This window comes from Hemicordylus capensis, chromosome 13 (genome assembly GCF_027244095.1).
Source record: "Hemicordylus capensis ecotype Gifberg chromosome 13, rHemCap1.1.pri, whole genome shotgun sequence".
Lineage (NCBI taxonomy): Eukaryota > Metazoa > Chordata > Lepidosauria > Squamata > Cordylidae > Hemicordylus > Hemicordylus capensis.
In genome coordinates this window covers 18,376,624-18,390,892 of record NC_069669.1, presented here as the reverse complement: position 1 = coordinate 18,390,892, position 14,269 = coordinate 18,376,624, and the positions used below count along the sequence as shown (strand labels likewise).

Sequence of the window (14,269 nt, the reverse complement as noted above, 5' to 3'; positions counted from 1 at the left end):
GCATTAAACTTAAAGCCATTAAAATGCTGATGTTACGTGGGCTGCTTGCTTATTCTCTTGCATCAGTGCCCTGTGTGAAGCTTTTGTTGAGTAGGTTAGCCATATTACTCTGGTGACCACTTAGATAGGCTTTGTTTTCATATATATGTGCCTTTTATGTGGTTGCGGGTTTGAATCTGCGCTGGGAAACACCTATATCAGGCAGCAGCAGTGATATAGGAAGGTGCTGAAAGGCATCATCCCATACTGTGTGGGAGGAGGCAATGGTCAATCCCTCCTGTATTCTACCAAAGACAACCACAGGGCTCTGTGGGCGCCAGGAGTCGGCATCGACTCGAGGGCACATCTTTACTTTTATCTCTTATTTTTGCATGGGATCACACTTGTGAGTTAAATGCATTCCTGCTGGGGTCCTCCAGCTTGGTCCCCAGATGGGGTTGGACTGCAGCTCCCATCATGCCCAGCCGCAGTGCCCATTGTGTCTGGGGATAACGGGAGGGGCAGTCCAGCCACATCTGGGGAGCCGAGTCAGAGGACCCCTGCATCGGATCTAGCAGGCCACTGACATTTCTTTTCCGTTTTTCTGCAGCTTTAACCGAATTGACATTCCACCTTATGAGTCCTACGAGAAGCTTTATGAAAAGCTGCTGACAGCTGTGGAAGAGACCTGTGGGTTTGCAGTGGAGTGAATGGGCAACCAAAGGAAACAGACACGAGCTCATGGACCACCAACTCAAAAGCTGTTAGAAGACGCTTGCGGTGAACCTCTCTTGTCTGACGCCTTGGGACGCTCGGCAACGGGGAGATCTGAGGCGGCTTCCCCTCCTGTGGTGGTGCTGGGGGGGCTCTTGTGGGTGGTTCCCAACCAGACCTTTCTCCTTTTTGTTACGACATCTCCTTCCCCCGCTCCCTGCATCCCCCACAAAGCAAAGGGCAACCAGGCTCAGCGTTTGGTTTTGGTTACCCGAGATATTCTGCTAGACTCGTAACACATATTGTGATAAGGTCAATGACCTGTGGTCTTTTTTTATAGGAGTATCAAACTGTAGTTGAGTATCTTGAGATTGGTTTGCTGAGGACTTTCCACTGGTAGATGTACCTGGATGTTTTGTCTTAACGCGGTCCTGAGCCCTTGTAGAAGCAATGGAAATGGAATGGCCCTGGGGACGCCGGCTGGCACATTCCAGAACACCTGTTAAAGAACGGTTAGGCAGAAACCACTCCTCCATAGGCAGACACCATTGAGGGTTATTTCTTGAAGCTCTGTGTGCAAGTGTGGTGACTGGAGGGCAGAAACAACCCTGAGGAATCCAAGCCATCTTAAACTGGGAGGTAGGTTTTCAGTTGGGATGGCTTGTACTGGAGATGGGTCTGCTCTGTTGTGGACTCGCTTCCTTTCTGTCTCTAACAACTGAAATGTATTTGAGGGTCTGGCATGGGGGCCTGGGCCACATTGATCAGCAGTCTGCAAGGTTTTCTTCTGACAACATGTTCTCAGATGTTTTCTTTGATTTGGAGGAGTCCCTTTAAGAGGAAATAGCTAAAAGCAAAGCTCACGGAACAAAGTTCCATCACTGAGCCATCAAGGCTGGAGAGCGGCACTATTAAAAGGAGGCTATAAGTGAATCAAGGGTGTTGCCTAATGGTTTTCACCTACGGAGGTTTTCACCTACCCAGAGCGCCTGCTTTTAGCTCCTTTTTTCATTTTTGTGTGTCTGAAGCTAAATTCCAAGTTGGGATTAAGTCGTTTGCTTAACGTGGCTTCCGAAAGTGAGGAGAATCAAAACAGTCATTTTGCCTAAGTCAGGAATAACTTTTTAAATATTTGCACAAGAAATGGCAGTATTTTTAACATAGTATTCTTGTTAAAAAGGCCCACTAATTATCTAATGTGTCTTAGGCAAACTTGCATTCATAAGATCTTTTTCTTTTCTTTTTAAAGTTCCATCTTAACATGTTGCATTGGACAAGAGCTGCATTGGAATTCAGTGGTGGGTCAGATTGTTCTTTGGTCTACAAGGATATTTCTATTGTCAGTTTCTTAAACAAAAAGATTGGATTTGAATAATAGCTTTAAACTGTGATAGGACAAACTAAAGGTAGATCTTGTCAGACTCTTGAAATCTTTCCTGTTTGTTCAATGGACTGTAACTTTTGTGATTTGGTGTTGGGGGAATATGAGAACTATATTTGAGAGAGGAAATCTTATCGTTTTGTGATATTTGCACCATGTAGCTAAAGTGCTGGATTTGATTGGTAAGTTAAGACCCAGGTGGGGGAGGGCTTTGGAAATCCAGCCACACTTAAGGGACCAGTAAACTGCGTTGTGAGTTATTTGGGGGAGGGAGATTGAGGGATTTGGGATTCAACACTTTTGTTTTGCATCTTTGCCATTTTTTGGATGATAGCCGTCTAGTGACCCTGAATTTCTGAATGCTTGTGGAGATCAGGTGCTGTCCATCAAACGCAATTAGTTGTCAGTGGAGTTTTGAATGTGCAAGATACGCTATAGAGATGCACACCCCACCAGGAAAAAAAGCTTGTCTGGACTATTCCATGCAGACTTGAGGCCCAGGAGGCAAGAAATTCCTCCCGAAGCTCAGAGCTGGCTTTGCGCAGTGCAGAGGACAGACAGGCACAAGGACAAGGAGCACCACGCCTCGCATATCTAGGGGCCAGTCCTTGCGTTGCTCTTGTGCTGTGGCTCCAGCTTCTGTCTGGATGGGTCCCCTCCTGCATCAGTCACACTGGAAAGGGAGGCATGTGAAAGAAGAGGCATGTGACATGACCGGGGCCTTTTTGAAGGCACTGCCGTGCTCTAAAGCATTGGGTCATTTTCCAGGCTGTGTGGTGCAGATGCTTCCTCCGTGACAGCAGTGAGGGAGAAGAGGGACCTGTCTTTCCAAAACTACCTTCACACTTCTCATTATTGTGTCCAGAAGGTTTTTGTGCCACTGTTGTCTCCACTATGGGCCCAAATGGCCCCCTCTGCTCCAGTTCTGTTGAGGCCGGGCCAGCTGTGGAAGCGAGCTCAGCCAAAGGGCCGCCGCTGCTGGTTTTCCAGGGTGTCGGGGCTGCAGCCAGCCCTCTTCTGCCCGAGTGGGAAATGCCGCAGCAAGGGAAGAGGACGAGAAGACAGCTTTCTAGAGGCATGCCAAGGTTGAACACCCCAAGGGTTTATATCTTTTCCAAGGGTGCATTAACAGATGAATACCAGCTGGAGTAGCCAAAGCAAGTACATCGACTTCAGACAGGCTGATGTGGGAAGGAACAAGAAGCGTGACGCACTTGCACTTCCTGTTCCTCTGCAGCTGTCTCGCCTGCAGTTCAACAGGTTGCATCGCTCCCACCCAGGAGAAGAAAAAAGTGCTTTTTTTGGCCAGGACAGAAATGGAGAAGAAAAGGAAGGTGGTGTGTGTGTGTGCGCGCGCTTCTGTTTGCTTTGCCAGTTTAAGGGAGGCTTCAGATGTCATCCCAAGGTGGTTCTTGGTACCTCTTAACAAGAGCAAAGCTAGCAACTGGTCCAGTGGTACAGACCTCCTTTGTTAACGTGCCCTGAAATGCATCCTCCTGCATTTACGCACTCAGGAATATAGGAAATCGCCACTCTTATTTTGTGTTGTGCATTTGGAAGGCAGGAGCAGCTCTGCAGGGCAAACCCAGACAGCTCGTTGGAGCAGCTCTTGTTTCCAAAGAGGTAGCTTGCTTGGCGTTGGGTGTGGCCTTCCCACCCCCGTGCACACACCCAGGGTATGGCTCATGACATCTCAACCCTTGATTCAACCGATCCCTCCCTCAACTTTTCCGAGCCAGGACCCAGATTCTACACTGTAGAGCACAGGAGGTTTTCCAGAAATGCAGTATGTGTGTGTTTTTACTCGGTTAATTTTTTTTTCTCTCAACCACTTTATAATGTATTTTTAACTTATTATTTTGTAATGTCTTGGTGGTTTTTTGTTTTTTTAAGTATTGCTGCTACCCTTGTTACTCTTCTCACCATTTTTATTGCAGACCTTATGTTGTGGAAAAAAGCTGTACACTAATGTTTTTCATTTTATGTCTAAATCAAAGTATTTAAAGAAATACTAGTTCTATTTAACGTGGTTATGGCGCCAGCTGGAATAAACGGTAATTGTACAGTAGGCTGGACCCAGAAGGTCATGTTCATTTTTGTTACATACGCAATAAACTCTCACAACTTTAAGTCTGAGTTTTTTTACCATCTCTAGGACTCTCTGCTTACACTATTAAATGCACAGAAACAACCTTTTTTGGGTTTATAACGCTCTGCCTTTCCACAGAAATGTTTTCAAGGTGGCCTACAACAGTCAGGAACACATAAACAATAATACAGCCAGAAAGGTGTAGCCTCTAGGGCAGGCCTGCTCAACTTAGGCCCCCCAGCTGTTTTTGGACTACAACTCCCATAAGCCCCAGCCACAGGGGCCAATAGCCAGGGATTATGGGAGTTGTAGGCCAACATCTGCAGGAGGGCCGAAGTTGAGCAGGCCTGCTCTAGGGGTACAGAACTAGTCTAGGAGAAACTTCCAGCCACCCCAAATCCTCTCTCTTGAGAACGACTTCTGGGATCACAGAGGATGGTCCTCATCACAAATTACAGAGACTAACAGAGGCATGCAGCCTGTGGAACAAGTCCAGTTACAGCAGTCAATATACAAGAAGCATCTAGAAATAAAATTAAGTTTAAAGTCCTCCTTCCAGAGCATACTTCGTGCACCAGTGGAGATCACAATCTTTGTTTGCCTGCAGGCATACCCTACAAAGGGTTAAACAGGTGTGTGTGTGTGTGTGTGTGTGTGTGTGTGTGTGTGTGTGTGTGTGAATGAATGAACAGTTTAAAACATGACACTAGACAAGCACATTGGTTCCAGTTATAGATGAAATAAAGTTGATTTGTGTTACTGCATCTGTTCCGCATCTGAGACAAGAATTGGAACTTCCCTAAAAGTACTGCAATTATCTTTCAAGATGCAGGGGAAGGAAGTACACAAAGTCATAACAAATATTCCTGATGCTTGTAATAATTTGAAAAGTCCCTAATCTAGGGCTTGACAAATCCCAGGCGCCATGGTGCCTAGACCAGGATATTCAGAGGTGGTGATCTTGGATGAAATCTTGATTTAAACCGCCTTGGGGCTATATTTTAACAAAAGGCGGTATAAAAATGCAAAAATAAAATAAATAAATAAAAATTTGTCCCAGGCAGCCCTGTTCTAAGTGTGTTAAAGGGGACCCAAAGAAGCCCATCTCTCCTCCCCCTCCACAATGTCCTCTTTGCTGGGGACCACCCCAAAGATGGGTGTAGTCAGTGGGCCATCACTGACAGAATGTGAGTGGATGCTCCTTCAGACAGGTGGGCTTTGACTCTGCAGGGGACAAGTCCTCAAGAGTTACTCCAGGCCTGCACAACTTTGGCCCTCCAGCCATGGTTGGACTACAACTCCCATCATCCCTGAGCATTGGCTACTGTGGCTGGGGGTGATGGGAGTTGTAGTGCAACAGCGGAGTGTGGGGCGCAAAGTTGTGCTGAGTTAGTATTATTAAGAATATTTCTGTACTGCTTTTCACCCAAGTTCAAAAAGTGGTTTACATAGCAGAAGGAATGGGGGAAGGAGATGGAAGGGATCCCTGTCCCAGCGAGGGATCCGCTGGGGGCTGTGCTGTGCTGAACAGAGACAGTTGCTCTCCCCTCTGCTAAATATGAGAGAGACTCCTTTAAAGTACCTTTGTCCAGTTAATGAAGGGCAGAAAGAAAGTGGCAGGGGGAGGCAAGGCCATGGAACCTTCTGCAGACCAGATCTTCCAAAGTGCGGTGCACTATACCTTCCTCCCTTGCAGGTGCTATGAAAGGAGGCTATTGAGCATCCTAAGGGGGGCTGTGAGGTGACTCGTGTGCAGCAGCTTCCACAAGGACAGCCGAGAGGAGAAAGCATAGCCCTGCTTAGGAAAGGAGTGCTGTGCTGTGCACTACGCTCCTGGCAGCTCCCACTGCAAGGAAGGAGCCCTGGCAGTCCGTCCCACGGGGGTTCTGAATCCTGGCCGGAGAATACGGCATTCTTGTGCGAGTTCCAGAGTCCAGCCCTTGGGCAAGAGTGTTGGATCCAACACGCGCCAAGGTTAGTTTCACCGAGATGGGTCACTGCAGCCCGCCATCGAAAGGTGGATTCATTGCACAGATGTAAACTTGAAGTGGCTCCTTCTCGGTCAAAAAAACCCACAGTCTCCTCTGGATGGAGGCTGCCACGCTAGAGAGAGAGGCCGTTGGATGCACAAGTCTCTGGTTTTTAAATGGGGAGACCATTTTTGCTGTGAGGCATGCTTTGTCCTTCCCCACTCCCCTTTTTAAAGCCCACTCATGGGAGGGTGAAACAAGATCCTTGTCTTGATGGATTTTTTAATCTCCTGCTAACTGAGCAAAGAGGCATCTTTTTCCCCCCTTTTATTTATCAGAGGGAGAACAACCGACTCTATCCAACCCCAGGATCTCAGGAAGCTGCCGGATACTGAGTCAGACCCTTGATCCATCTCGTTCAGTACTGTCTGCACTGACTGGCAGTGGCTCTCCAGGGTTTCAGGCAGGAGCCTTTCTCAGCTCTACCTGGAGATGCTGCCAGGAACTGAACCATTCCAGCCTCTTATGAATGCTAATGAAGCTACATGCAATTCTAAAGCCTTCCCTGGGCAGAGTGTGAGTGAGTGTGTGTGTGTGTGCGCGTGCACACACACACACACACGCACACCTTTTGAATGGCGCAGACATAGAGTCACTTGACTTGTGTGTGGCTCACCCCTTCTCCGCCTTTTGGGTTTCTAGGAACAAACAGTCTCAACCTTCCCCCCAGCAGGTCTTCCTCCTCCCTTGGGTAGAACAAAAGTGTCATGTGGTCCCTTTTAAATGGCAGCCCCTGGAGGAATGGAGGCGGGTCCACTTGCTGTGTGCCTGTGACAGACAGCCAAATTCAGGCTTGAGCAACACTCTCTCCCATGGAGTTATTCACCTCTCGCTGTTCTCTTCCGCCCCCCTCCCTGGCTTGTTCCAGTACTCTGCATTTATCGGATCTTTTCCCCACTCTGGAAACCCTTTCCATAAGGATTGGTGGGATTTCTAAATGTCAGTCCCGGAACGTGTGTGTGCGCAGGTTGTTTCTAAAAGGGAAATTCAGAACTGCCTGACGGTATGCAAGAGGAGAGCTGGTCTGGTGGCAGCAAGCATGACTTGTCCCCTTAGCTAAGCAGGGTCCACTCTGGTTGCAAATGAAAGGGAGACTAAAGGTGCAAGCACTCTAAGATATTCCCCTTGGGATGGAGTCACTGCTCTGGGAAGAGCAGAAGGAGATTCCTGCCTGCAGCCTTGGAGAAGCCACTGCCAGTCTGTGAAGACAATACTGAGCTAGATAGACCAATGGTCTGACTCAGTATGTGGCAGCTTCCTATGCGAGTGTAAATTGCGTACACCTCCTGCACTGCTACAACGCACACCTGTGCATTTTCCTTGCCTGGGCACACACAATTTGCTGCCCGGAGTCGTGTGCCGTGACATTTAGAAGCCTAAATAGAGTGGGAGGAAATCCTCAGAATGGGGAATTTGGCAGCATGATTGCAGAAGAGAGATACCATCCATTGACTGGTGCAGGATTACGGAGCCCCCCTGCTTCTGTGGGCTGTAGCAGTGGGGTCTGCAGGAAGGATCTTTAGCGGGGGGGGGGGAGGAGAAATGGGGGCACTCAGTGGAACTCCCTGCCATGAGATGTGGGGATGGCCAACAGCCTCGACAGCTTTAAGACGGGTTTAGATACGTTCATGGAGGACAGGTCTATCAATGGCTACAAGTCTTGATGGCTTTAAGCCATCTCCACGCCCAGAGAGATGATGCCCCTGAATCCCAGTTGCAGGGGAGCAACAGCAGGAGAGGGGGCATGCCCTCCCCTCTTCCCTGTGGGCTCCCCAGAGGCATCTGGTGGGTCACTGTGGGAAACGGAGCTGGACCTTGGGCTTGAACCAGTAGGGCTGTTCTGATGGTCTCCAGGGGAACCTGGCCTGCTCACTTGACTTCTATTATCTTCAGTCACCTTTTGCATCATCTAACATCCTACAACCCTTTCACGACTTGGATTTTTGAACGGGCACAAATGTTCCTTTTTTTGGAGCTGTGCTTTTGGTGTCACTGTACATTTTGAAAGAAATTGTGTATTGCAGAGGATTCTGGGAAGGGTTCTCTTGGCTTTCACCATCACCTTGCACATTCCTGAACTCTTTGGAGGACAGCTGGGGGTAACAAGAAAGCCAGCATGCAGGGCTGCTCTCAGAGGTTGGCATCATAGGTCCCGGGTCCCTTGGAAGGGTCACTGCCAATCCCAGAGATCACCTCTGCCCCCAGAGCCTTTGTGTGGTACATAGGAAGCTACCTGATACCAAAGGAACATAGGAAGCTGCCACATACCGAGTCAGACCCTTGGTCCATCTAGCCTAGTATTGTCTTCACAGACTGGCAGCAGCTTCTCCAAGGTTGCAGGCCAGAATCTGTCTCAGGCCTATCTTGGAGATGCTGCCAGGGAGGGAGCTGGGAACCTGCTGCTTGCAAGCAGGCAGGGGCTCTTCCAAAAGCAACCCCATGCCCTGAGGGGAATCACTGACGGTGCTCTCACATGGAGTCCCCCATTCATATGCAACCAGGGCAGACCCTGCTTAGCATAGGGGACCATTCATGTTTGCTATCACAAGGTCACTGGTCCATCTAGCTCCGTATAGTCTACAGCAGGGCTGTTCAACTTTGGCCTTCCTGCAGATGTTGGCCTACAACTCCCATAATTCCTGGCTATGGGCCACTGTGGCTGGGGATTATGGGAGTTGTAGTCCAAAAACAGCTGGAGGGCCAAAGTTGAGCAGCCCTGGTCTACAGTGACTGGCAACAGCTTCTCCAAGGTTGCAGGCAGGGGTCCCTCCCAGCGACACCTGAAGATGATGTCAGGAATTGAACCTGGGACCAGTGTGCAAGATGGTGCTATTGGAGTGACTCTTTCGGCTAAGAGTCACTGTATTGCTGCCGCCTCTCTCCTCCTCCTTGCCCAGGTAAGTCTGCCAGAAACTTTGGAGGAGTCCCCTAGAGTGTAGGGTAGCCATGTCCCCTGGAATTTAGAGTAGCCCCTGGATTTTGAAACCGCCCTGAGCCATTTTGGAAGGGCGGTATACAAATCAAATAAATAATAATTTTGGTTCCTTCACCCGGCTGCTAAATTCCACCCGGATTTACATGGATCCCAAATGCGCTGCCCAGATTTTACTCTAGATCTGATCACATGGGAGGGCAGAGAAGGAGGGGAAAGTATACAAACCGTCTAATATAAGTAAATAAAATGCAAATTAGTTGCTGCATAATTTGCCTAATATGCAAAATAGGCCACTCGGATTTGGGCAGCTTGCATATGACAACCCTGCTAGAGTGCAGCTTCACTGATAACGTTGTTCCTCTCCGAGCAGTCAGGAATCACTGTAGACACATGCTGGCATAAGACATCACTGGCACAGGAGGTAATAGATTTGAGTTACAAAGCAAAGTGACCAAGAAAGGCAAACCAAAGATCTGCTTCATTTGACAGGTAGAGTTTGCAGAGTGAGTTTGTCAGTCTGTGGGAAATGTTGGAGCAGGGAAGTCTAGGAGAGTGGAGTCAAAATGATGAGAGTGTTCAGAGGAAACCGAAGAAGCTGTATGAAGGCTTGAAACAAAGTTGAAATTTGGTTAATGGCAGAAAAGAGTTTGATCACTAGCTTTTTGTCATGATGACTGTGTGGAGCCTCTGTGTACAGGGGCGGTCTACCTCTGAATTTCAATTACTGGGGGGCATCATGCCTGTATTTCCTGCTTGTGGGCTTCCTGGGGGCATCTGGTGGGCCACTCGAGGAAATAGTTTCCTCTTGGGACTCTCTAATCCAATCTAGCAAGGTGGCTTTTATGTTATTCTTCTATCCGATCGTGGAAATCAAAACATAGTTGCATATGTTGGCTTCTGCTAATTCAAGGGTCCCCAGCCTTGAGTCCTTTGCAAACCCCATCGTCCCCAGATGTTGTTGGACAACAACTTCCATCATCCTCTGCACCTTCGGCTATTGTGATGGGATTGTAGTTCAACAACATCTTGCGGGACCCAAGGTTGGGAACTCCTGTGTGAATTGATTGAGGTGGGGGAAACACATTAATTCTGCCTCCAAGGGGAATGGATTCAAAGGGAATCCAAGAAAACCTGGTCACATTTTTAGCTTTTCCAGATAAGAATGTTATTTTGTGGGGGCTGGAAGAAGATGCAGTGATGATAGATAGATACAGAGCGCTTCTAGGATTTTCCTCAGCATTGCTCTGAGCTTACGTTTTAGACGCCTAGCAACCTGCATTTACAGTATCTATAACTTCTAAATGAGAGCTGAGATTGGGTGCTGAATATCAGTTTCTGTCCATGCCAAGGCATTTGTAGAGCAAAGAGAACTCTGGCCACAGGTCACTGTCAGAATATCCAGGAGTGGAGACTGACCTGGAAGGTGGGGAGGAGAGAGAGAGAGAGAGAAAATATATATAATATATATTATATATAATATAAAATAAAATATATATAATATATTTTATATATATATAAAATATGGCTTGCAAGATCCTGCAAATGTTAGAGAGAACTGGGGCAGAACCATGCTTCAGGACTTCAAGGCCAATGCACTGGTTGAGGGCTCTTCCTCTAGCCCTGGGTTATGATCTTCATGAGGACTAGGACCATGAATTGCCTTTAACCTTGCTTCCCCACCCCGTCCTACTCACCTGTTCACAAGACAAAGATGTCCTCGTCGTTGATGCCCTCCATCTGAGCAATTGCCACACTCTCGGTGTGCACGTGGCTGCCAGACAGCACAGATCGCCTCGAGGAACCTCTCCTGGGCTTGATTTTGGAGAGGCTGAGCCCATTCCTCGGCTGGCTTTTCAAGTACTCCTTGTAGTTCTTGGACAGCAATGTGTAGAGGAAAGGGTTGATGCAGCTGTTGCTGTAAGCCAGGCAGGTCACCAGGAAATTGATGCAAACGACAGTGTGACTCTTGAGGTTGCTCGGTTGGCGGTGGTAGACGCTGAGAAGCTGCCAGAGCCAGAAGGGGATGAAGCAGATCCAGTAAGTGAGGATGATGCAGAATATCATGTACAGGACTTTCTGCCTAGGGCACCGCTGCTTCGTGTCTCCGGGGCCGAAGGTGGACACCTGAGACCTCCAATAGGTCCTCACCAGCTTGACGTACAAAGAGCAGACGACGACACCCGGGGCCAGGATGCTGGTGCCAAAGAGCACGGTGAGGTAGATCTTGTAGCCCTCCATCTGCCAGGTGGGGCGGCACATCCGCTTGACTACCCCACCCTGGTTGCTCGTCTGCAGGTCGATGAGGATCATGGTGGGCAGAGCCAGGAGGAAGGAGACCAGCCAGATGGCGCAGACCACGGCCCTCCGATAATCCCTGGGCCTCCGGATGGTGTCCAAAGGCTTCACGACGGCCCGGTACCTCTCGGTGCTCATGACCGTGAGGATGAAGATGCTGGCATGCATGGTGAGGAGGTCCAGGCTGAAGAGGACCCTGCACCCCACGTCGCCAAAGTACCAGTCTTTCACAAAGTAGGTGCAAACGACAAAAGGGATGGTGGAAAGATACAAGAGATCGGCCAAAGCCAGGTTGACGATGTAAACGTACATCGAGCCGGTAAGTCTTACAGAGAGGTTGACTATCACCAGGGTGTAGATATTCCCCACCATCCCGATGAGGCACATCGCGGCCAAGAAGCACCCCAGGAAGGATGTCACCAAGCCGTCACTGGCGCTGCTGAGGACCTCGGCAGTGATATTGGCGAGACTGCTACTGTTCTTAAGTTGGCAGGGCGGGAGGGTGCATTGGTCCCGCTCCATGATGTCTGCACTCTGCACCCAATCAAGACAAGGCCATAGCTCATTGGCAGAGCATCTGCCTTGCATGCAGAAGGTCCCGGATTCAATCCCTGTCTTCTCCAAGTAGGACTGGGAAAGACCCCTGTCTGAAACCCCAGAGAACGGCTGCCAGTCAGTGTAGACAGTACTGATCTATGTGGACCAATGTTCTCTCGCTCTGTATAAGGCAGTTTCCTGTGCTGTTTTCAGGGCCAAATTGTTGGCTGTATTGTTTTCAGGGATGAGCTCAGTGATAGAGCATCTGCTCCACGTGCAGAAGGCTGTAGGTTCAATCCCGGCATCTGCAAGTAGGGCTGGGAGAGACTCCTGCCTGAAACATTGGAGAACTGCTGCCAGTCAGTGTAGATGATACTGAGATAGATAAACCAGGGGTCTGACTCGGTAGAAGGCAGCTAAGATTCTGGGCCTTGACCCCAAAGACGCTCCAAGAAGAGGCTGTAATCACCTACCTCTCCAGTCCTATTATGCAAACAGAAATCCAAGGACCACTTTAAGGTTCACAGCACCCATGCGCATATCCCAATATAGGTTCCACCACACAGGTAGACAGAGAAAAATTGTTTCCTTGTGGCCAGAGGGCTTTATGTTTTTAAACCTTCCTGGCAAAACAAATCTACCTGGCCACATTTGTGAGCTCAAGTTGCTGTGGACGTCGTTATCCTTGTGGTTGTGCTGTGAGTGTGGAGCACCGTTGTCACCGTGTGAGTTCTAGTGACAGCCAAATATCTCCGGACCCTCTAGAAATTCTTTCCATGCATAATCACCAGCCTCTGGCGTGCCATCCGCGAGAAGCTGTTTCCCCCCCAGAGAGAGAATCAATTGCTTGCAGTCGACTGGCAAATGAGTGATCTGCTTCTCTCTTGCTCAAGTGCCAGGGACGGACAACGTGGTCTTGATCCGAAGCCTGCCACTGGAGGCACGGCTGTGTTGGCAGATCTGGTGCGGGTGCCAGAAGAAAGCGATGAATCAGTCGGTTGCGACAGGCATGCCTCTTTCTCTCTTTTTTGGAGAGAGAGAAAATCCATTTACTTCTCCTGCAGGAGGAGGAGGGGAAGGATCTGGTTGTCCAGCTGAAATGGGATTTCCCGCTGCCCGACTCAGCAGAAAAGCGAGTGCCGCTCGTGTTGCTTCGGGTGTAAAAGGAGCTTTCACCAGCAGTCTGTCTTGCTACCTCCTTTCAGCCACTCCTTCCAGCTGCTCTTTGCTGGGCTTTAACCTCTGCCAGGTGCTTTTGCCTCAGGGGCTCTCAGCAAGGCATTGGCCGCTTTCCCTTTAGGGCGATCTGCTGCCGTTTCTTCTCCCGTAGGCTTCATTGCAGAGCTAGCGTTGGATCTGAACACGGATGGAGGCTGGCACTTTGGGGATATGAGAGCATCGTGCAGCCCACACATTACTATCATTTAAAATTCTGCTTCAACTTCTCAAAGTGCTGACAGTGTTTATCTCATCACCAAAATACACACACACAACCCATGCATGTGCGCGCTCTCACACTCACACACTCACACACTCACTCTCACTCTCTCTCTCTCTCTTCATAATTACATGGGGATCTTTTCTCTTTAACCCCCCCCAATAACTGATGTACTTAGAACATTTCTAGACCGCCTTTCCGTGAAAATATGAGTGCAATACAGATAATGAGGGTAACAATGATAGATTTAAAAGCAGCAGACGAGTGAAAAGCGGCACTCAAATAGTTAATCAACTCACTTGATTGTCGTGGCATACAAATAAAATGTTTCCATGCAAAGAACCAGAATAACAATGACTAAATAAGCAGCAGATTTGAGGAGTGCTGAAATAGGGGTGAAAATGGAACGAAAAGGTGATCCTCTCTAAAAGACCTGGGAGAACACCCAGGTCTTTGCTTAGCACCTCAAAGCTGGCAACGGGCCTCCTGGAAAGAGCATTCTACAGACGGGGGCCACCAAAGCTCCATCCCGAATTGCCACCTGCCTCACTTCTGAAGGTGGGGGAACTTGGAGAAGGGCCTCCAAAGATGAGCTCAGGGTATGGGCTGGGCGTGTGAGAACAGGTATTCCTTCAGGCACGCCAGAGTGTAGGGGCCACCATGAAAAAGGCCCTGCTTCTCGCAGAGGCCAGTTCTGACCTGCACCAAGCTTTCATCAGTGAATCCCAGTTCTCAAGTAATGTATCTTTCTCAGGAACACATACGAGTCCACCCGGAAGGCGGCAAGATGGAGCTAACTTGTACTGACTCAGAGTACTGGTCCATCTAGCTCAACATTGTCTACACTGACTGGCAGCAGCTCTTCTCCCGC

The 14,269-nt window shown here is 49.0% G+C and overlaps 2 protein-coding genes across 8 annotated transcripts in view; one reads left to right on the top strand and one right to left on the bottom strand.

Moving 5' to 3' along the window:
* SMURF1 (SMAD specific E3 ubiquitin protein ligase 1) overlaps positions 1-4,204 on the top strand; it is a 67,145-nt gene extending 62,941 nt beyond the window's left edge. For all 5 annotated transcript variants that reach the window (XM_053276207.1, XM_053276206.1, XM_053276211.1 and 2 more), the window contains one exon: positions 590-4,204. In XM_053276207.1, coding sequence (XP_053132182.1) covers positions 590-689 — 100 coding nt within the window. In that variant the 3' untranslated portion in view covers positions 690-4,204. The remainder of the gene's footprint in view (positions 1-589) is intronic.
* A 5,383-nt stretch (positions 4,205-9,587) lies between these two features.
* LOC128336652 (urotensin-2 receptor-like) lies at positions 9,588-13,268 on the bottom strand. 3 transcript variants are annotated; one of them, XR_008312028.1, is made up of 3 exons: positions 10,823-13,268; positions 10,383-10,544; positions 9,588-9,723 (listed from the first exon to the last, which is right to left on the bottom strand). XR_008312028.1 is itself a non-coding variant. In XM_053276643.1 (2 exons), the coding sequence occupies exon 1, from the start codon at positions 12,009-12,011 to the stop codon at positions 10,827-10,829; it is 1,185 nt and encodes a 394-aa protein (XP_053132618.1). In that variant the 5' UTR covers positions 12,012-13,268; the 3' UTR covers positions 9,588-10,544; positions 10,823-10,826. The 3 variants fall into 3 exon arrangements, 2 of the variants coding, with proteins under 2 accessions (XP_053132618.1, XP_053132619.1); XM_053276643.1 differs by having other exon boundaries at positions 9,588-10,544; XM_053276644.1 differs by lacking the exon at positions 10,383-10,544 and having other exon boundaries at positions 9,588-9,734.
* Between the last annotated feature and the right edge of the window lie 1,001 nt (positions 13,269-14,269).